Below are 24,944 nucleotides of genomic sequence, written 5' to 3' on the forward strand. Positions count from 1 at the left end.
TTTTTGTGTCTATGGCGAGGTGACCGCTTACCATGTAAGGAATGGTTAATATTTTTTGCGGCGCCTATGTCTATGGGCAGTGGTGATCAATTATCATCAGATGGCCTACTTGTCCGTCCGCCTACCGATAATATAAAAAAAAATATATTCTCATTTTTTTAAACTTGGAACTTAAGGATGTTTTATTAAAAATAAGTATTGACATCACTGATTTAATTTTAAAGTGAACAATGTCTTAATAATTCTGTAATCCAACAATTTCAAACTTCTGATGGATTCAAATATTCGTTGAAATCTGTATATTGAAAACTTCGCGATGTTCGTTAAACAAAATGGACAAAACCAATACAGTTAATAATCATCCAAATATTACTCAATACTAAGGGTACATAAGCGTTTAATTAAAACGATCGTATTAAAAATGATCGCTGACGCTAATGATTTAATTACTAAATACGTTTTGTATGTCAGTTATTCACAATTTAGCGCCGTATATTGACAAGCCATCTTAGATAAGGTAAGATTACACCTATCTTGCGGCAAGGTTCATTGAGCAGGATAGGGTTGTCAAACGATACAGATCAGATAAAGATCGTAGTACTAATATATAGATATCACATAATTAGCTTTCGCTCGCGTATTGTGACGGTCGATAGTTTTAAGTATAATAAGTAGGTACGCTATCTTCTTTGGGGTTATTTTTTCATACCGTTTAGTGGTTTGGCCGTGAAAGCGTAACAGAGAGAATTACTTCGCTTTTATTAATATAAGTATAGATTATATCGGTATAATTTGAATTTATTATTAGGCTTTATGAATGCACTGAGAATGTAAGAAACTATGAACTTAAAAACTTTTGCAAATAAAAAATATCAAGCGCATCGAACTACTGAACTCAATCAACGTAGGTAGTAAAAAAATACACCAAAGGAACGGAAAGCAGTAGATAAATTCGTGAAAAAACAGAAACTACAAATTTTAATGATCAGCCACAATTGCCTTGCATTGTCGCCGTCTCATAAAGAAAGACCAGGAGAATATAACTTATAAAGTCGTAAAGTCGATTATCAGATGTGACTGTAACGTAAGCTGATTCATCGATCCCTTTTTCAAATGCAGCAGACATTTTTATCTTTGGCGTTAAACAAATTAATTGTTCTTCACTTGGCGTCGGGTCTTCACGTTCGTATATGAAGAGGACCTATTTGATTAAAAGGCGAATCGCAAATACGTATTTTCGTTAATTTGTTGGCTTAATCACACATAAAACAATTTCCTTTGCTCAGTAACAGCCACGTGTTCATTGTTTTTTGAATAGAACGGCAAATATTAAACATTTTTTTTTGCGTTTCGTTATTATATCAATGGCAGAACTTTTATTACGAGAATGCGTGTGATCGGCTCGTAAGTAAGTTTAAATAGAATAGGCTATTTGACAATACGAAAAATAAAGTATCAATTATTGTAATCAGTATATATTATGAATTTAAAAATGGTTATTTATTAACGAAAGTCGAAAATAATAACTAATTTATTCAAGAATCCGTAAATAAAAATGCATTTTTTAAACGTTTGTCACGTGACACAAAACGCTCCTGATTGGTCGGGGTTATGATAACCTTTGTTTTGTTGTTGTTGTTAACCTCGTTTGCCCACTGTATGTGGATTACATGTGCCACAGACTACAATACAGGCAAGTGACGTCACCGACCCCATTGCAGCGCCATATTGTCAACGTATTTACGCGCGCTATTTAAATATGGAATTTTTAATTTGATATTTTTCAGCAAATATGTTCTAGAATTTAAAAAAAAAAACAATTTTTACTGGGTTCCTTAACCTATGCTAAATAATATAAAAATGGATTTTCAAAACCAGTCAAATAGCCTATACAGTTGTGTTATCACCTGTTTTGAGCAGTACGCAATCCGGAACAATAGTAGTGTCAAATAAAATTAGGCTTAAATAGTGAATGATAATCAATTTCGGGCAAGGCGACTGTTATTAAAAGAAACCTGACCTGTGCAGTATATTATTGTGTTGCTGTGCAAGATTGATTATAAACGTTACTTCAACTTTGACCAGTATAAAATTGCGACAGTTTGAAAATTGTAAGTAGTATGTTACGGCTTAAAATCTTCCGATAGTTTACAATGTCGCGAGATAGATTATTATCTAACGGTACTTACAATGGGATATACAATATATTAAATAATTTGCGTAGGAACATATTATAAGAATAATTGAAGACCTTGGAGTAGTAGAGCAAAAAGGTTCATTATAAGTATAACAGTTCACTTTATTGCCTCTACTGGTGGCATCGTTTTTTTGCCCAGAGGATCGGAATTACGATTCAACAGGGAAATGCTGCTAGCATTCTTGCCACCATTCCACGCGATCATTATTTATACAGTAACTATTTTTAAATCATATATATTGACCCAAGAAACGATGGATGGATTGTGTGAAAGACGATATGGTTAGAAAGAATGTTACTTGTGAGATGACGTCCGACAGAGAAGTATGAAAGAAGAAGACATGCTGCGCCGACCCCAAGTAAAATTGGGATGAGGGCAGGAGGATGATGATGATGATGACATATTTAAGGACTTAATGTTAATAATTCCTATGTAAATTAAAATTATTTCGTCTATACATTGTTGTATATATCAGATTTAACAATCGATATTAAACCAATAAAAAAATACTCATTTCCCGTATAATGTTCCAACCCTGAAACGGGATCATTTCTCCACAAACACTGAGTTGATGTGACGGACGCTCTCGTGTGATGATTTGTTTTGCGGATACATTGCTCCAGTTGTCATACAAATGTCTATTCATCTGTTAATAACTCGGATATATAATCTTATAATGATTGATCTGGAGCGATAATAATCTTTATTCGCTCAGCTATTTTGTTAATTATAATTATACTAACAATGTTTTCGTTCTTGTAATCATTTGGATTTATATTGTCTGACTTCGTCAATAAGACACGTCAAAGTTTGAACTTATTTGAAGAAGAATGTAGATATTATTCTGTCATTGTTATGATAGATGGTGAATAAGAGTAACTACTGAGTTTCTTGCCGGTTCTTCTCGGAATCTACATTCCGAACCGGTGGTAGCTTTATTTTAAATAGTTTGTTAAATGACGATTCAAAAGTGCTTATAAAAGCCTACATGAATAAAGTATATTTTGATTGAAAATTTAAATGAAAATATATTTTTTTCATGTGGTTTTTTCGGCGTTTTGGTTAATTTGGTTGATGCATCTGATCGATACTTAGCCCATAGACATTATAAATGTAAGAAATATAAATAATTTCTCATATCACCAATGCACCCCCAACCTTGGGAACTAAGGTGTTATGTCTTTTGTTACACTGGCTAACTCACCATTTAAATCGAAACATAAAATACTAAGTATTGTCTACTGGTAGAATATATGATGAGTGGTTATACCTACCCAGAAGGGCTGACTTTAGTGTTGCCCTGCGAGGATTCATATATTATTTATTAGATTTAGACTTATTATATAAAAAGAAAAATTGAACCAGTTCAAAAACAAAATTGTCTCCTTAATTAGGAGACAATTTTGCTCCGCTCCGTGGATCATAATATTAAATATATATTCTTAAGTGCTATTTCATCTCATAAATATGTAAATTTCAATATTATTTTCCCAGGTGGACTCACAAAAGCTTTAACGAAAAGCCAGTAATAATATAGAACGGTCAATATACTTAAATATCATATTTATTATTATATCAATAGAATTAATCTATTGATATCATTATAAATATTATATTAATAGATTTGTTATGGTAAGGAGTCTTCCAAAATCGCTAGACTCTCAACAGTTATAACTGTTGAGAGTTAAGTTATGACTTCAAGTTATCGTACTAATATGTCCAATATTTTAGGCCTACATAAATAAAAAAAGGAGGTATCTGTCTGATTATAACATTTTTTGGTTAATATGGCTATGCTGCTCCCCAACAAGAATTTAAATATTTCATCACAATTCAATAAGTCATTGTGTACGTTAAAATGGCATATTTTGATTTTACGTCATAAATTGAATTCCACGCTGGCGAAGACGAGGGTTTTGTGAGTTCGCAACAGCGTCAATATACAGCCCAAAATAGCTTTAATCAAGAACCAACTTGTTCATAATACGTATATATTATTGACTGATTCAATGATCTGCGTAGTTTCTAGACACGTCGAGCATTATTCTATAAATGATGTAAGTGTTTTCGTGACTAATTTAAATATCAATACATTTAGATACAAAATAGAACTGTCCATAAGCACCTGAATTTGCCCGATTGTTATCAACATGATTTATTTTAGTATCTAGGAAATTTCTAGAACTAAATCTGTTGCTGACATTGAGATTCAAATACTTTTTTTTATGATATAGATTCACGATCTCCACTCTAGAAACTTCTTGCCTCAACAGCTATCAGTTCTTCTACAGATGTGACCGGCTCACTGCCATTTCAGCTGGCTAATTCGTCTCTGAGCTAAATCGACCACTTCGTACTAGTTCCAGATTTGATCCTTCAGAGAAACGCCAAATATAGCTCTCTCCATTGCCCGTGGAGCGATTTTAAATGTGTGGACCAGCCGCACTGTGTCCACGGCTCGGCTGCCTAAGTCATGACGGGTAGGACGCACTGGTTAAAGACCTTGGTCTTCAGGCACTGGGGTATTGGCAACGTGAAGACTCGACGTAATTTTCCAAACTCTGCCCAGCCCAGCTGAACCCTTCTACTGGCTTCCCTCTCGAAGTTGTTTTACGTAACTGCAAACTTTGCCCGAGGTATATGTACTCTTGAACAACTTCGAGAGGTGTAGCGTGCACACGTGCTCACGTATAGCGTTTCATTCATATCGCCAATAATGTCGTTAATTTTATAATTATCTTTAAAACACAAACGTTGAATAGCAGTTTATTTACTTTACTATTGAAATTGTTTGAAAGTTTTCTTCGATGTTCTTTTCAAAAGATAAGTTTTGAATTTATTGTAAGGTCAAGTTGAAAATATTAACCTTTGGTAGGTTGGCGTATAAAAGAATAATTCGAACATTTATAACTTAAAATTTAAATTTATTTGAAGTAACTCGTGAAAATTAAGACTACAGTCTATTCCAAACAAACAAACTATACACAAACCTTAAACTTACCTATTTCATGCAATTGGTTAAAAGCTCAACTAAATTGTACAATACAGTTCTTGATTCAAAACACAAATCTATTCAACTCAACTGCTTATATCCACTTTAATTTCATTTCCAAAGTTCCGAACAGATTGATATTCAAAACGTTTTTTCGCAAATTCCATAATATAGATCAAGAATATTTTATTTATTTATTTATTGGAAAAGTTACACCATCACCTTATCACTAAGCACTTAAAATTAATATCTGTTGGGTAACATACAAAGTGATACGTCTTTAAAGGTGTAAACAACATATTAACATAGAAGAAGAAGAAGAAGAGTAACATAGAATATTCATGCTCTCGACCAATGATATCGAGTCGATTCGATGTCAAATGTTGTTTAACCATTAGGAGAATAATGTCTAATGTCCCTGTGGTTGGAATAAATGTAAAGACATATTCATTGGTCAAAATTTCATCACATTTTTACGTGACTGCTAGATTGATTGCTGTTCTGTAAAAAAACCAACAAGAAACTTATTTACTAGTATGTATATATTTATTTGGGAAGCCAACGTGATATACAAAGTTTCTAATTCTACATATACGTCCAGTCTTAAAAAATATTACCATGTACATCACTCTTACAGATTAACTCATGTAACACAAAAAAAAAGTAAAGAAACAGACAAAAAATACTCCCGTGCTTATTAAAGAACAAATAAATTACAAAAACAAATATTAAAAACTAATTAAAATTATAAAGTAAACATCAAGAAAAAAATACATTATAATAAAAAAAACAAGGAAAAAATATAAATACCTCTTATAGCAAATACAACAGTGACATGAAAGCAGTATTATGGTAAAAAAAATTTCCTATTATATGTATTATTTATAATATAAGATTGCACCTGTGTTTGTGCACGCACTCAAGTATAGTTGCCGGGGCCGAAATCGTTCCAGAAGACAAAGCTGAACTATTCAAATAAAACTATCACAATTATTAAATAGTTTAGGAATTTTTTCCTAAACGATTTCCTATACGATATTTATTAAAGTAAACGAATTTAGTCGAGAGAATATCAAAAATATATACTTAATCAAAATATCCATTGTAACACATTTATTTAATAGCTAATCACTAAATCAAAATACGGATTAGCACCGTTAAATACGTGTATCACTAAATAACTAATATTGCTCAGCGCTCTTCAAACTCCGTCCCCGAGTTAAGGCTTCGTAGATGACGTGATGTGATTAGATGTGGGGATACTCCGACTTGATTGGTTGACAGCATTAACGTTGATTTGTTGTTTAATTATCGCTAGATAGTGCTGCCGAAGTAAATTAATTGCTTAATACGACTGTATCCATGTTGCTGAGGAATGTTGAATATTAACATTTTTCAATAATAAATATGCTCCGGATTGGGTTTGGATCAATGGAGGCCCTGGGGCAACAGAGAAGTGGGGACCCCTTGTTATTTTTTATAAATTAATTTTAATAACTTCATTTCTGTATATATTTTTATTTCATTCATATAACAGCAATACTGTTATATTAACGCTACTATAATTTGACGATATATAAACATACATTACATTAAAATTCTTAACTCATCGGAACCTCTTCTGTGGAGGCCCCTCTCTTGTGGAGGCCCCTCTTTTGTGGAGGCCCCAGGGACTTGCCTCGGTTGCTCTCCTCTAAATTGATCCCTGAAATTACAAATGTTACCTGAATAGACAAGTCAGGAAAATAATATTTAATATGTGATTCATCCGATTCTTCGTAAATATTATGTTATAGCTTTTTGTATCTAAGAACTTAAACATTGGCTTAGAACACTTTTAACATATTGCTGAAGTTTTTGGCGCGTTAGGTAAAATGAGGAGAGTGCATTTTATAATGCCCACGCACAGAGAACTACGTTATTGTGAATTTTTAAATCTATACATATAATAAAATTAGTGTCTGTTTGTAATATTAAAATAACCGCTTTTTACTAAATGCATGTGTAGGTATGTTTACGCGGTACATATTAAAATAACAACTTTTTCAATTTTTGTGTGTCTATATGTCTGTTTGTTCCGGTTAATCTCTGGAACGGCTATTGTAATGATGAAAAAAGGAGGATTTGCATTTATCATAATAATAATTATTATTTATTTATTTATTGCATTAAATAAAATTAAATAAATACTATTTTAATTACTTTTTACCGTCTCTATGTAAGAAGTAGAACTCACACGCGCAAATAAGGAGATGAATTTCTTTTCCTATATACCAATAAGAAGTAAGCAATGTTGTAGCAAAGTGTAGGTATACCTACACGAACTGACAAATAATGTTATAATTAAATACAATGTAATTAATTATTTGCATATTATTTAATATATTCGGCTTGCTTTACTACAATTATTAGGTTTTTAAACAATAAGATAAGCCTTTCTCGAAATAAAAATGAACTTTATATTCATCGTCACAGTTTGTCCAAATAATTTAATTTTTAGCTTATACTTCATTTTAAGTGTACTGTTATGTATTATTTATTAAAAAAAAATGTTTAATAGTCACTGCTGTGGTCTATTATAATTGAAGGAGCACACAACTCGAAAACATTATATTGATCAACATTAAGAATATATATTTAATGTGTATCTTTCGTTGGAGACTCATAAATTAAATAAATAAATTTGTTATACATTAAAATTTTTAGTAGTAAATTTTTAAGACTTGTTACCAAACATCTACCAGAAAAGTGGTACGTATCTTTAAAAGCGTGTTCAAATGGATAGTCAATGTTCAATAGCTAGTCGTTAGCGGTAAACGCGAAGTGGACGAGCATCGCGATTATGTTATAACTCTAGAAATATTGTACATTAAAATACAGCGACATGCTATCTTGATGTATTTATTTACCTTTAAATGTTATAATAAGTAAAGTATCAATACATATCACGATCGTGGTCTACGGTATGTTTCGACTTTGTTCGTACTAGTGGCATAAGGAGGACTACAAGTGGCTACACAAAGTTCATCAGACAATTGTCAAAGTGACTTTACTAACTTCTAAATTATTCAATGAAATATCGTCAATAGTTGTTTGTAAATCGTATATATATTTTTAAGTCAAATTTGTCTTTTCCATGTAATCGATATAAGCCGAGATGGCATAGTTGTTAGAACGCGTGCATTTTAACCGATGACTGCGGGTTCTAAACCAGGTGACCACTGTTTTTTTTTATGATACCGGTAGGCGGACGAGCAATTGTCCTCCTGATGGTAAGTGGTCACCACCGCCCATAGATAATGGCGTTGTAAGAAGTATTAACCATTCCTTACATCACCAATGCGCCACCAACCTTGGGAACTAAGATGTTACGTCCCTTGTGCCTGTAGTTACACTGGCTCACTCACCCTTCAAACCGGAACGCAACAATACTGAGTATTGCCGTTTGGCGGTAGAATATTTGATGAGTGGGTGGTACCTACCCAGACGTAATACCAAGTAAATTATGTGCTCAATTTGTGTTTATAATTCATCTCGAGCTCGGCGTTGAAGGAGAACATCTCGAGAAAGTCTGCATGTGTCTAATTTCAATGTGTATCAAGGAACCCGCATTGGAGCGGCGTGGTGGTTAGCTTCAAGCCTTCTCCTCAAACTGAGAAACTAGCCCTCATTATACACGACTAATACATTAATTTACGAAGTAGATAATCACTATGTGCCTTTGTCTAAGCCCGCAGATGTCATTATGTAACTTGACGCACCAAAACTTCAAAGTATTTAACATGACATGCCGACTGTCTCGTTGGTTTAATGTCTAGTTTGATATAGATCCCAAAGTCCTGGATTCAAACCGACGATCGGATCCCAAAGTTCTGGATTGAAACCGTCGGTCGGGCCGATAAAAAGTTATCGGTAATTCTCAGTAACGGCCCGGATGCTGTTAGTTGGAAGTGCGTACACTCGCTTGCCTTGTATGTGAAGCCTTATCAGTCCGAACTCTCCAAACGTGTCTATCGCCCAATCGGATTTCGAGAGAGGAAATAGAGAACGCATAATATGTCCTGCGTAGTTAGGTCTCTCTTGAGATTGGCTGAAGTTGCCGAAATCCGTCAAAACGATATTGTGACGAACTAATTCCATCCAATAATACGGAGCCATAATAAATTGTCATTATATCAATTTAAATGTCTGCACTTTCTCTTGCAGCGTCAGTTGGCAATTGGTGTTGATTTATTGTAACTCGTTACGGACAATTGGACAGTTCTCCTTGTTTTCTTTGTGCAATATTTATAACCAGGTCGTTAAGATACGCGAGAACAATTATGTTTACATATATTATCTAAATAATAATAATAAAATTAACATATATTTTGGGACATATGGGGAGATGTCGTGACGTCACCACAGATTATAAGACAAATGACAGATGGAACGCACGAAGAATTATAGCGAAGCAACAATAACGAATACAAAATCAAAAGTTAAAATAGTATAATTATTATTGACGTATTAACAAAACAATTTGTTAATATTCCAATCTCTACTTACATTATAAAAAGTTTGTTTGTTTGTAGTGATCTCCGAAACTAAGGATCTTATATTATTAAAGCGTTATAAATTATATTTAAATTATTTTATCATTTTCTTTTTTAATAAATTGCACACGTGCAAAGCCAGAGCGGGTTGCAAATAAATTGACAATCAAAGTGACAGCAAATTTAACCAATTTACGAAAAAAGGCATCGTCACATTTACCTTAAATAATAATATTAATAAATGACATATAATAAATATATATTTAGTATTGAACAAATATTACTGTGACTGTAACTGCAATCTTGATGTGTGACAAGTGCCTGATATACATACATATATGGCTATACCCTTATATATAATTTTAGCACAATAATCTAATAATTATAGAAGTAATTCACTACAATAGAACAAGCGAATGATAATCTAATACATATTATTTCTTAGTAAACATAATTTTTAATAACAGTCTCGAGGACGAAATCTTATTTGATCGATAAAGATTCAAGTAGGGATCATAATAACTATGCCTCCATAACAAATGTCCACACAAATTAAACCGATATTTACTTTTCCGTCCGAATCGAATACGACATTCTGGACCATATTGTACCAAGTTTTAATATATTATTCTGAAGGCAAAAAGGACTCGTGCCGACTAAAAATAAAATGCTAATATATTCTTTTACTAAGGGACCGACGTTTTTTTGAAATTAATGTAATATTAAACATTTTATCCGCGATCCAAAAAACATTTTCCATCATAAAAAATATTGTTATATTTTATTTGAAGATGTTATTTTTTCCGAGTTATTATTTATTAAATAATTATTTTATTATAAATAAACAGGCGTTCAGAACTCATTAAGGCTCTTGATATAAACAGAGTAATCATTTTATTTAAAATAATATATATATTTATTATCATACTAATATTTTAAACAAGTTCGTTTATTTTTCCGCTAAAAACCTGTTTGATATGGTACTTATATTATTATAGTTCATAATTACAAGACAAAAATATTCTTAATAATATGTTGCATATTTTTTATGTGTGACGTTATAGGTTGTTTTTGAAGAAAATGCAACCCACTAACAAAACTATAAAAGATGTACTTACACAAAAACTGAACTGATAGATTTATAGGTTTAAAAAAATTGTTCTCCAAATGTTAGAATAAAAGTCCTTCATATTTTATAGACCACTCCCAGTAATCATTATTATGTCTTAGAACTAATATTGTAAATAGTTTTAAGCTCTTCTGCAGAATAAATACAATTTCAATATCTGCATTACCTCATAACAAAATTCCATATGACATAAGACTATGAATATTCCTAAAATAAACCTGAATAACTTATGTCTGTGAGTTTTCAAATTGTTTTGCATAAATGGCACTACAACAAACTAAACAGTTGCTTAATAAATATCACGTGGTATGGATGCCGAATGTTAGCAATCCTACGGATGTCAGTTTTCTAGCCTCGAAATCCATGTAAACTCTCATCTCATAATCGTGTCGGATTTTACCTGCCGTACGGAGTAGGACGAGAGCATATGTTTGCTCTCAAACACACACTTATGCACAGTGATATACTTTGCATACATAGTTGACGAATCTTTTGTTAGGATGGAGAAAAAATATTTATTGACTGTCAAAAACATGTTACAGGGACAAGAAGCATCGCAGACGTTATGAGAACTGGTGAAAGAACTTCAGTGAGATTAACGTTTTTTTTTTCAATAGTTATCGTTAACAATGAGTTTATATTGGTAACATATTACGTACCTATATATTTGAAACGCCCTCGAGGCGATCGTTTCATTCCCAAATTGTGTTATATTCTAAAAAAGTCAGCAAAATAAGAAATACGACGTAACAATAAAATATCGTAACGATATTTTTCGAGTAAATTTCTAAGTACTACATAATTACTTCTCTTACCCCGATATGTAACCTCTTTTTTCCACAAGAAGTTTGAAAAGGTTTTAAAACATAAATCTGGCCACAAATCTCAAGTGGCCATAAAAAGAAAATAAAAAACACCTCGCAATATTTATGCGTGATTTTTGAAGGACTATTGTGCGCAGGCGTGAAAAATCGCTTCTAGATGGATTTCTATTGTAAGAGGTAATTCTGAGGGTTCGGCTCCTTTTGAATTACCCACAATTGTTGTGCAAACTTTTGCTGGAGAACAGAGTGGTCCTGTTGTTTAAATTCTTAATACTTTATTAGTTGGTCGCAATGAATTTGGAGCTTGTGAATTTGTTTTATAACGTGGTGTGGGTTAAGGGTCCTTAACGGTGTTAAGTATTACCCTATTCTTGGATTTTCAAAATCTACAACTACAATTTTTCCCCTTGAAGTCACAGTATAGAAGCATATGTTTTGTGACGTAGAGGGGGGTCTTTAAGGAAACTTCACCATTTTGGACTGGTGTGAAGTTTTAAACTAGGTATTGAATATATTTATTTTCTTTCATTCGATCGTGCTAGGTTTGTATAGTATTTTGAATGATTTGTAACTCAAAGAGAGCCATTTTAGGTCTATAGGTATTAACATTTTATCGAACCGCCATGTTTATTTTTATCTGTCTAATGTTTTTTTTTTAAAAAATCGGGAAATACGAGAACGAAACTTATAACAAGTTTTCAAGTCTGCTCGGTCAATACTTCCGGTCTATTCGATGCTATAATAAGAGCTCATAGATGGAGCCATCTTTGATATTTCCTATACAATAACTTGAAAATATATTTCCAAGAACGGAATGTTTCCTTGCGTTTATAACGGGCAATATACTTGGTGCTTGGGCTCTGTTCGAGCCCGTCTGGGTAGGTAACACCCACTTATCAGATCACCATCAAAAAGCAGTACTCAGTATTGTTTTGTTCCGGCTTGAAGGGCGAGTTATCCAGTGTAAATACAGACACAGGGGACATAATGTCTTAGTTGCCAAAGTTGGTAGTGCATTGTCGATTCAAGGAAAGGTTTTTACAGCACCATTGTCTACAAACAAACAAAAACTCCCTTTTGCATGTATAGTATTACTTATGAAGAGTTGTATTACAGAAGCATCTAGTGTTAAGCCGACGTTATATTATATATAATATAATATATAAATTAATAAAAAAAAGACTATTTTTAATCTCATAATTTATTATTACCCTGATTTATTTTTTATAAAGGAATCTGTTTATAGATTACAAGAGTATGAAAATTTTGCTCGTCACGTTGATAAATTAAATTTCAAGCAAGAACGGAAACTGAGAAGCGAAGCTTCTTGTATTATTATATTATATTATAAAACATTTAGGAAACCATTCTGTATCTTCTGAAATAAGGTGTTTTTTTTTGTCACGGGGGTGTGGGTAAATAAACCAAATGATAATCGCGCTGTTAGAAATATACACCATTACATCGACAATACGCCATCAAACATCAAAACTCAGATGTTAAGTGTCTTGTACATATAGTTACACTGGCTCACTCAGTCAAAAACGCGTATAGCAGTTGACAGTAGTGTGGGACGCTACATGCGTTGACACGCTGGCATCCAAATATTCGTGTCTTATTCCAAATTTTTTTATGTCCCATTCGCTGTTGAAACATTTCTACTTATTGCCTCCACTGGTGACGTTTTTGGACAGAGGATCGGAATGGCGATTCAACGGGGAAATGCTGCTAGCATTCTTACCACCATTCCACGCGGTCAAGATTTATCCAGTAACTATTTTTAATTCATATTTGACATAAGACACGTATGTACTGTATATATCTAAGGACTTAATGTTAATAATTCTTATGCAATTAAATAAATAAGACGACCTCCGTGGTCGAGTAGTGTGTATACCGGTTTTCATGGGTGCGCCGCTCCGAGGTCCCGGGTTCGATTCCCGGTCGAGTCGATGTAGAAAAAGTTCCTGTTTCTATGTTGTCTTGGGTCTGGGTGTATGTGGTACCGTCGTTACTTCTGATTTTCCATAACACAAGTACTTTAGCTGCTTACATTGGGATCAGAGTAATGTATGTGATGTCCAATATTTATTTATTTATTTATTTATTTAAATACTTATGTTTAGTAGTTAAAATATATGAGTGTTTCGTACCAACCCAGACGGCCTTGCACGAAGCTTTCAAAGTTTTCATAATATAAAGTGAGAAGTTATTTAATAAGCTTTACATTGTACACATAAATATTTGTCGTGTCAAGTCGGGTCATAAAATTTAAACTTCTATTACTGAGAGTTTAATTACAAGGTTTATAAGAACAGAGGCAAGGAGAGTTTAATCACGAAGTTTTCCTCTCTTAAACTACGAGATAGATCTGTAAATGTAGTACTGAAATGAGTGAAATTTGTCATATCTTTTGGTCTTAATCTTATATGCGCTATTGTTTATTTGAAAGGCGAATGGAATATTCTATGTAATAAGCGATGTCTTTTGAAAATGACTAGTGTCTGAATATATCATTGTGTTAGCATATCTCTGTGAGTTTGTCTTTTCGTTTCATATTAAAGTGATATTTTTAACGATGTCTGCTATCGTATCTTACGCTCCAGACAGTCGACGAAAGACAGTTAAGCCAAAATAAGTGTTTAAAAGATTTTGGCCTATCTTGTGGTGTTTGTTTGATTTTGATGGGAAGAGTACTTCAAAAATACTTTAATTGTACACGATTATATTTTACGAGTTGTATGTTACATAACATATAATGAGCCTGTAACGTTAATGCATTCAATGATACACCCCCCCCCCCCCCCTAATTATATATCGCGTATTATACCAAACACAAAAAGAACAACATTCATTAACTTACAGGACGTTCGTTTTTTTTTATTTCATTAATTTTCAACAACCTACAACATTATCGGAGATAGTGTTACATAAATACTAGCACATCAATAACTAACAGCCAAAATAGGTCAAACGTTGCCGAACTATTCATTCACTAGATATTATTAATCTAAAATAATACCGCATCAAGTCAAAGGGAACTGTGCGGGGAGCGGATGGACGGGTACGTCCAGCGCCTCTTACAGGTTATTGAACTAAGTTTTCAACTGGACAACATCACATACATTACTCTGATCCCATTGTAAGTTAAAGCACTTGTGTTATGGATAATCAGAAGTAACAACACCACAAACACCCAGATCCAGGACAACATAGAAAACTAATGAACTCTTTCTACATCGACTCGGCCGAGGATCGAACCCATGAAAACCGGTGTGCACACTACTCGACCATGGAGGTGTCTTGCTTTTTACTTTGTGTTAAATTCCATGTCAATTATTTTGTTCGAAAATATCACTTTTTTATTATTCGTCTATTTGTTTCTTCGATAATTTTATCAGTCTTAGATAAATGCGTATTAATCGTCGTTCCATATATAACGTCTGCGCCCCTCTCTATAAATAACATTCTATTCGCGCCTACGATTTCTACCGAGCAATGTTTACGCGAACGCAATCTAACACTGCCCTACCAACTTAAACGGATAATATTTTATTCGCCATAAGAATGTGAGCGGGTAGTTTGGCTGGGTAAAAATGTGTCAAAGCGAGTGTGCTGTGTTTTTTTTTTAAATTTTTTTTTCAATTACTTATGCCAACTAGACAATTTGTAATTAGATTGCTAGAACATCGAAATTATACTAATTTTTGAAGCAACATTTTTCTTTTAATTGAGTTCGGTATCGGACTCCAGTTTCTAAGTAATAGACACATTCCAATAGGTTTTCCACGACATTTTTGGACGAAAAGTTGACACTATAATTCCATAATATAGTTTATTATACTAATTTTAGTTGATTACAAACAGATGTTTTTGTTACAGCTGCTATAGAGTCTTTCCACTCTGGCGTGGGTGGTGCGGTCGAGCTGCCTTGTGACGTCACACCCGCCCTCCCCAACGACAGTATGGGCCTTGTCATCTGGTACAAGCAAGGGCATGACACGCCAATATACACGTGAGTAACATTAATAATAGCAGATGTTAATTTACTCGCTTATTGACTTCGAAGCTTGTACGAGCCGTGAATTTCCTAACACGTTTATACTAATAATATTGTTCGTATTATTGTTTATTAACCTTTATTTATTCACACTCATGTATAATACATTTTTAAATATAAAATACAAAATATATAAAATATATTTAAAAATATAAAATACAGAGGCCAACCAGTGGCGGGAACAGGGTCCAAGCCACCGGTGGTCAGGGCCCCAGAGAGAGGAACTTCCTCACAATACGCGCCGTGCCGAGTATTGCCTTCTGCATCAGGCCCTTGACCCAGCTGCCTAACGAGACCCTCTTAAGGTGTTGGTCGAGGCTCTTGTCCATTAGGCCATTCGCTGAAACGACTATCACACTAGCGATGGAAATTCTCCCATCGCTTCCAAAGGCTCGCACGCTTGCCTGACCTCCCGCATCCAGTCACCTTCAATGTGGTCGACGGGCACCGACCAGATGTTGCGCCAAAGTGTATTCGTGGCATCATCATCTGGGCGACACCCATCGCTCACACCCTGGTCGAGTCGCTCCCACGTTCTGTACACCCACCTTTGATCGTTCTGGAACATGCGATTCAAGTAATAACGATCCACTCGCCGCCTGTACCGACGGATGCGGCTCGCCCATGCATAAACTTTTTGTTTTAGGAAGTCAACTCGCTCCACGACATGGGACTGATATTCTTGCGGACTGATACCAGTCCCCAAGAACGGCAGCCCCACGAAACGCATTATACGTGGACGCGTGAAACGCGGTATTGTCAGAAACTACTAGTCTAATTTAAATAATTATTATACAGGTATTAGTCTATTGTGCACGTATCAGTTGTGAAAATCTCATTTCAGAATCATTGTACTAAAACGTTGCACACAGGTCAAAATAAATTTATTTCATCGCACCCAAAGTATTTTCACTTCAATAATTCTCGAACATTTTACAATTTATATATTTTCCCAAACATATCAAAAACAAGCTTTAAGCTCGTAGAGATACTATTTCTATACGTGTTCCAAATCCTCAGATCACGGGTGCCTTTTAAGGCTCGATTAAGATATTAACCGCTGACGGTGAGTGACAGGCGGGATACTTGGTTCAAAGCAAGGCGCGCTTTAAATTGTAAACCTTCGTACACATGAGTGATATTATCTGTATATATTTGATGGCAATTGACGAGCTTTAGCATAATTAATTAATTACAATAACATAAATATTATCGACATTTTAATAATAATAATTGTTATAATAAATGTACAGTCAGAGTAAGAAAACCTTCGTCAGTTTTCAAATTCATTCCTTTATCAAGTCGTAAACTCTTAGTACCTTTTGAATCTAAAGGACTAAACAGACAACTGCATATAAAATTAAACTAACATAGTATGATAACATGGTTCAAAATAGTGTAGCATCTTTGGGCTACGTCTAGTGTCATATCAACATAAAAACTTTTTTATGGCCTAATTAGTCATTACAAGATTTAAATTAGATATGATATCTTCTACTGAATTGTCAGTCTGTCAGTGTTATATATTTTCTTGCAATATCTTGCAATCTTAGAATAAAAACGCTTGTAATATTATTCAGCCGTTATTTTAAATGACGGTTAATTTAATGACGTGACGTGTGATGAGTGGTTCCATCGGCACCGGAAGTGGTGGTGATTCCTTGGCCTGCAAAAGCGGTGGATATACCCTATCGAAAATCTATGGGGTTTGATGGTGCAGCGGTGGATAAATAATAACGATAGAACCAAAGCAGCTGTCAACATTGCCGAAGTGTCTGAGAGTGCTTCAGAGGAACCAACATATGCTCTCGCCTTGTTGGATAAATGCGACAGCGACTCCAAGCTTTGATTGAGACGAATGGCGGATATACTCGTTTTTAATAAAATAAATAAGATTTGTTTAAATTAATAAATTTTACCATAATTACTATTTATTTTTACTGTTTTATTTACTACTTCCGTCCTGCGGTTTCACCCGCGTTCCCGAAGATTTTATGTTTTCCCGGCATAAAAAATATCCAATATGTTATTCCAGTACATATTCTATCTGTATGCAAAATTTTATCCAAATCCGTTCAGTAATTTTTACGTGAAAGAGTAACAAACATCCATCCACACCTCAGAGAAATCAGCCAGATCCATACACACAAACTTTCGCGTTTATAATATTAGTAGGAAGTAGGATTACTGCTACGCACTTCCTTTTATAAAAGACAAGACAATGTCCTAATATCCGATGTTACACGAGCATTCACGAGGGGCTATGAGGTTTCGTGAAAAGTTGGTTATTATCATCCCGATTGACGGCTTCTTCTTATTATTTATATAGCTTTTAAACGCTATTATACTCTTTGCTAGATGCGACTTATAATGACATTGCGACGCAATATGTCATGCTCAATCGGTAAAGCAGATTATCGCTCATACTGAGCACACGAAAATAGATCTTAAGGTGACGAACCTTTTCTTACCCCGACTGTACTTTCATATTTTTTCAGCACCGCTCTAAATATTCACAAGTTAAATTTGTAATAAAAAAACATTAATATAAAATACTATAGAGGTTCTACATAAAACATAGATGGCGGCAAATGTCAAATACAATTAAAATCGCCGAATATATCTTGCTCCCTTTTATTATGCATGAGTAAGTGAGATGGAAATGTACGGTGTGAAGTTGTCTATTTCGAGCGACTTGACACTTAAATGACGGTTCAGTGAGGAACTTCAACGTGTAGTTTTCGTGTCATCCTGTGTGTGCGCCAAAAGAAGTGATAATAATGATTTATTTTAAATTTAGAATTATGTACATTTTTTTTTAATATATAAATTAAAAATTTCATACAGATTAGAAAATTCATACAGATAATGTTTTTAAAATTTTCGATAATGATGTAATGTTCGAATTTCGAACACCGTTGAGAAAAATTTGACATTATATTAAAAACAGAAGCAGTTTATAATTAATAAATTTTGTCATCAGCTATGACAAGCGAGAGGGTGTGACGTCACACTGGTCTGATCCCTCGACGCTGTCCACCCGAGCCACTTTCCGCACCAACACCGAACCAGCAGTGTTATTACTCACCAAGCTAAGGTAAATATATATTTTTTTTTAAAACAAAAAATAAACCTATTTTATTTTCTAAATACTTGAACTAATTTTATTGTACAAATTTACTAGTTCCCTTTTTAACTCTGTACATTAAACAAAGATAGAATTTCAAATTAATTAGTATTCAAACAATCCCCCGTTTTATGTTAACTAAATGTTCAATTTGAATTTCCTTTTCAATTGATTTAATTTCATTAAAATTTCTAAATTCGTAATTAAATTTTATTGAAGATATTACAAACATGTAATTAGACATGAACGAATGTACGTCCGGAACGAATTAAATTAATTACATATATGTCATACAATATTACAGAAAATGACGCGACTGCCGTATTAATATTTGGTGGTAGGTCTTTGTGCAGGCCCGTCTGGGTAGATACCACCCACTCAGATATTCTACCGCCAAACAACAGTACTCAGTATTGTTGTGTTTCGGTTTGAATGGCGACAGTAAGGTTACCAGTGTAATTACAGGCACAAGGGACATAACATCTTAGTTCACAAGGTTAGTTTAGTGTAAGGTATGGTTAATATTTCTTACAACGTCTATGGGCGTTGGTGAACACTTGCCATCAGCTGGCCCATATACTGGTCTACCAACCTATACCATAAAAAAAAAATGCTTTGTATTCATAACATTGTGAATTATTTATAATATTTAGAATTGACGTTGTGCACACGGCCTTACAAAATAAGCTTCCCTATACAAAAAACCGTTGTATTTGTGGGAAGTGGGTCACGATATATGATACCCAAAAGTATGAGCTTTGAATTTCTACTGATTTTTGTTGCTGTAAAATAATATGTGTATAAACAGCTGTTTGAGTTTTTTTTTTCATTGATTAGATTTTTATGAGACTTTTGATAAATATTGTTCGACAATGAAATGCTTATGAAATTACTTTAAGTTCTAACCGGTGGCTTTACATTTACTAAAAATATATATGCGGTAACATAGTGATATATATGATAAGGTTCATGATGATCAGTTGAGTTTGGACGTGGAAGCGTAACAAATAAACAAACCTTTTTTCACGTTTGTAATAGTATTAACGCCACCGCACAAAAAAAACATTTTGCTGATAAGCATATAGGATAGGTTAGGTTGGGTATTATTTATGTATTTATTATATATACATACAAAAAGTGATGTTAAGTGGTCACCACCGTCCATAAACAGTAGCACCGTACGTAATATTAACCTTACAATGTGCCATCAACCTTGGGAACTAAGATACTATCTCCTTTGTGCCTGTACTTAAACTGCCTTACTCACCCTTCAAACTTAATACAAAAATACCTAATATTATTGTTTGACGGCAGATTACCCGGGTGGTAACGGCCCAGAGGCTGGAACAAAGCCCTACCATGTAAATGGTAACACGAGGTATCAAGACCAAATTCAATAGTAATGTTTCCATTTTGTTTCAGAGCTGAAGACAGTGGGCAGTACAGATGTCGAGTGGACTTTATTAAATCACCCACGAAGAATACTAGACTCAATCTAACTATACTTAGTAAGTAGAGACTTTTGTATGTTTATTTTTTAATATATAATTTGCAACATCTATACCAATATTAAAAAGTAGTGAATTTAGTTTTATGTATACGATGTGTGGGGGGGGAGACGCTACTGTTATGTAAAACTTATATATTAATGGTGTAATATTTCCGATTTTTGTCCCAGTGATTATGGGACGATAGCTGCGCGTAAAAAAACGGTTATGGTCTCATTTTGAAGAGCTCCAGCTGTAGATCTGCAAAATTAATTGATTGATTTAAGACTTAAAAAAGAATAAATTTTAGAGAGCGGAAAAATGTTACCGCCGGTTAGAGAGCGGCACTATGGTTGTATAAGAAATATATGAAAAACGTAAACAAAATTAAAGTAAATTGTTTTCGACTAACTTCAATTCCAACTGAATTATACATTGGGTATAATACTTGATATTAAAAAAATATATTTAAAAGAGTTTTCATCATTTTGGCGCCAAATGTAGATAAGTGATTTGCAGTTTACAATGAAATGAAATCAAAACAAAACCTGTCATAGGTATCGAAATTCGTAAAGAATCTTTTGAATAAACGCGAAGTTCCACGTTAGAACCCTAGTGGGTCTATATTGAAACAATTAACAAATTGTATCTATATTAAAAAAAGCCGAGATGGCCCAGTGGTTAGAACGCGTGCATCTTAACCGATGATTTCGGGTTCAAACCCAGGCAAGCACCACTAAATTTTCATGTGCTTAATTTGTGTTTATAATTCATCTCGTGCTCGGCGGTGAAGGAAAAACATCGTGAGGAAACCTGCATGTGTCTAATTTCAACGAAATTCTGCCACATGTGTATTCCACCAACTCGCATTGGAGCAGCGTGGTGGAATATGCTCCATTCCTTCTCCTCAACGGGAGAGGAGGCCTTAGCCCAGCAGTGGGAAATTTACAGGCTGATTATGTTTATGTTTATTTATTATCTATATTAATATTATAAAGAGATACAATTTGTTTGTTTGTATGTAGGGTGTATTTTCCGGAGCGAATTATCCAACTGTATATTTTTTTAATTGGTAGAAAGCTACATTACTTGCGGAGCCAGGGCGAGTCGTCAGTATTATGTAAATTTATAAAATTACTGTATAAACATTATTTTACCCGAAACTATATTCAGTAGTGTATTACAAACTATTTGGATAAGCAAACAAATAGTTTACATACTAAGGGATGATTGCACTACGAATAGAAATCTCCTTTGCAGTTCACGACACGTTTCGTACGAAAAACACATTCGAAGGTCGGTCCTCAAAATTAGTTGTAAACTAAGCATAAAATTGAAAAACAAAAGCGTGTAATGTTTGTAATTTAATTTTGGAACTTCCTCGACGTCGACAGCCTTACTAATTAACGTTGTTTAACTTCTTAGGTAATCACAGATTTATCTCTTTATGACGTCACTGATTTGACATTCAAAAGAAGACAACGTTGCTTAACAGATTTCTCTGCTACATCTAAGTCCGTCACATCCAGCAATAGTATATAATAACTAGATGATAGCTTCGCTCGGATGAAATAAATAATTTCTCTATGTATAAATAAAATAATTTAATAAAAATATAAATAGTTTATCTATGTTTATCCTGCACGAAATTATTATTTGGAACACACTTTCTGAACGCACGAACTTTCTAAACGTCAAACATGGCCGCCCGTTGAACTGTCATGTCATTGAATTTTATGAATTTAATATTGAAAAATCTAAATATTTTTTTAACGATCTATAATTGTGGATAGGTTTCGATCGGGTCTATTGTAGACCTAGCACGAAATTATTAATATTTTATAAAATTATTATATTTATTATACTTATTTTCTGGCGACGACACACGCAGCTACGATGTATATTTCTGTGAAGTTAACAACTTGTACCGTAATTAATATTATTGCATATAAATATAATGGTGCAGCAAGACTTGTCGAATTCATAATAACTGAATTTTCAAATCCAAACACCTTTGTTACAAAACACGTGCTAAATCTAGGCTGACCATCAATTAAATCAGGCAAAATATATTAAAGCATCCTCTCAGTTTTTGTAGCGTACTATAATATATATTATTACATACATACATTACATTAGCAGCCTGTAAATTTCCTACTGCTGGGCTGAGGCCTGCTCTCCCTTTGAGGAGAAGGTTTGGAGTATATTCCACCACGCTGCACCAATGCCTGTTGGTGGAATACACATGTGGCAGAATTTCGTTGAAATCAGACACATGCAAATTTCCTCACGATGTTTTCCTTCACCGCCGAGCACGAGATGAATTATAGACACAAATTAAGCACATGAAAGTTCAGTGGTGCTTGCCTGGGTTTGAACCCGAAATCATCGGTTAAGATGCACGCGTTCTAACCACTGGGCCATCTCGGCTCTCGATATATATTATAGCTCGGCGTGTGACGGGCATGTAACGGTCGTGTGGCGGCCAAAAACAGAAGTTATCAATTTTTACCTTTTGCCGATTAGATTAGACACTTCAAACCTTAACCTGAATACACCCCAAAATGATCTCGTCTGTCATTGGTATAGGTTACTCATCACAAATTCTACCGCGAAGCTGCAGTATTGTTGTGTTCCGGTTTGAAGGTTACTGAAACAGTGTAATTACAGGTACCAGGGAAACAATTCTATTTCCAACGTTGGAACATTGGTGATGTACGGAATTGTTAAAATTTCTTACGGCGCCAATGTCATTGGGCAGTGATGACTTATCATCATGTGGACCATTTGACCGTCCTATATCTACCTACCTATATCATAAAAATAATATAAAAAACGAAGTCCTTTAAATGTGTACGTAGTTATCTCGCCGGGTTTCATAAATACTTGAGACGCCTTGGATTTATTTTTAAATTAATTATTTTCAAACTATTTGTTCAATATTTTCCGAGAGCAAATACTATCGGAGTAAATGGTACTGTATCGCAATACAGTATCTTCTGATATATAGTTTCTGTTAGTTGATTTTGATTTCTGCTACTCGGTAATTAAAGTCTAATTCACTCTGATAAACTCGCTGTATAAAGCGTTAAAATCAGCGGTAATTCGATGAATTTGTATGTTTTGTTTCAAAATGGAGACATTCGAATTTGAATGAGTCAATTAAAGATGTTAATTGATTCCAAGTATAAAGTTTCTTGTAAATAAATACAAATTGAAATATCATTTGGATCTTTTGAGTGCCCTTAAGGTCTAGTACTCGAATATATATTAACACGAATACGTCATCAGTAGTCAAAATTGAAAGCGCACGAAACTGCAAAGCGATAAAAACACCGCTGAATCGCGCTGCATCTTTTAGTAAAAGTTTTATGGATGGCTTTAGTAGTTTTTTCAGTTCGGCAATACAAAAAAGCGCTTTGTCATTGATTTATTATAGCTAGTAATATAGTTGATGATGACGATGTCGTCCTGAACGATTTCGGTCATGGTAGCTCTCAAAGCTCGAGCTCTGGTAGACCTCAAAGGAGACCAGCCAACGTAGGACATCATAGTGAAGAAGTTAATGGGCAAACTCAGGAGCATTCTCCATTCCATTACGCACATAATCCTAAATGCACAGGCACAGAAACAAAGGCTTTACGCGTTTTCCGAGGCAAAGGAACAAGACACACACTACAAGTTGCAAACTTAGACTCTGTTTCTGACTAAACACTTCCAAGTTCCAGTCACCGTGCTATTTCTGAGAATTTTTCGACGGAAATAAACCTAATAACCTTTTATCGGCCCGACTTGGGTTGACCTGGGTTGACCTGGTGAACCCAGTGAAATTACTAGCCATTTTTTTTTTATTATTAATAAATACGATCACTATATTTACCTGGTGGAAAATGGTTATTTTTTCAATAGACACTGGCACTATGAAATATAGATTACTCTGTACATTGTCAATGCGTCTCAAAGATCCTATTGTCGAAGACGTGTCACTTGTGTCTGTTATTACAATGGCTCACTATGCTTCAAACCGTAACACAGTGATTTATAATAACATAAGTAATTATGGATCATTACCAAAGAGCTATATTATATGTATTAGAACGGGGAAAATCGTATTAAAAATAAATTCTGGGGCCTGGTGCTAAAAGGTCATATCAGTAACCCATACTTTTGGTAAGAGGAAAAGCAAGAATGAACATAGACTGTTTTGTATATCATATGTCTATTTGTGTATTAGTAATTTTAAACTTATATGGTTTGAATTTTACGCAATAATGTACTTTATTCTTTTTACCGGAGAATTTAATATTAACTATATACTTTTTTCTTAAAATTGTTTCTGGTTCACAGTTCCACCTGAGCGACTGCTGATTCTGGATCAGGAAGGTGACGAGATCAAAGGCGGCGTTCTCGGTCCCTACGACGAGGGCACTGAAGTCAATCTCACTTGCGTCGCTGTCGGAGGCGAGTTTCCTTTGATGTTGTTAATCTTTAAGTGGTCTTATAAATAAACTATGTTGAGTTAAACACACACGTATAACAAAACTGCATCTATCGATAAAGAAACGTTAAAACGAACATCAATCACAACACTA

The 24,944-nt window shown here is 34.1% G+C and overlaps 1 protein-coding gene across 1 annotated transcript in view; it reads left to right on the forward strand.

The window, feature by feature from the left end:
* LOC113392039 (hemicentin-2-like) overlaps window positions 1-24,944 on the forward strand; it is a 60,267-nt gene that overhangs the window by 14,756 nt on the left and 20,567 nt on the right. Inside the window, exons 2-5 of the mRNA XM_026628252.2 lie at window positions 15,561-15,693; window positions 18,722-18,835; window positions 20,288-20,373; window positions 24,700-24,813. Of these exons, the coding sequence (XP_026484037.2) occupies window positions 15,561-15,693; window positions 18,722-18,835; window positions 20,288-20,373; window positions 24,700-24,813 (447 nt within the window). The remainder of the gene's footprint in view (window positions 1-15,560; window positions 15,694-18,721; window positions 18,836-20,287; window positions 20,374-24,699; window positions 24,814-24,944) is intronic.

The sequence above is a fragment of the Vanessa tameamea genome, chromosome 27 (assembly GCF_037043105.1).
Source record: "Vanessa tameamea isolate UH-Manoa-2023 chromosome 27, ilVanTame1 primary haplotype, whole genome shotgun sequence".
Classification (NCBI taxonomy): Eukaryota; Metazoa; Arthropoda; class Insecta; order Lepidoptera; family Nymphalidae; genus Vanessa; species Vanessa tameamea.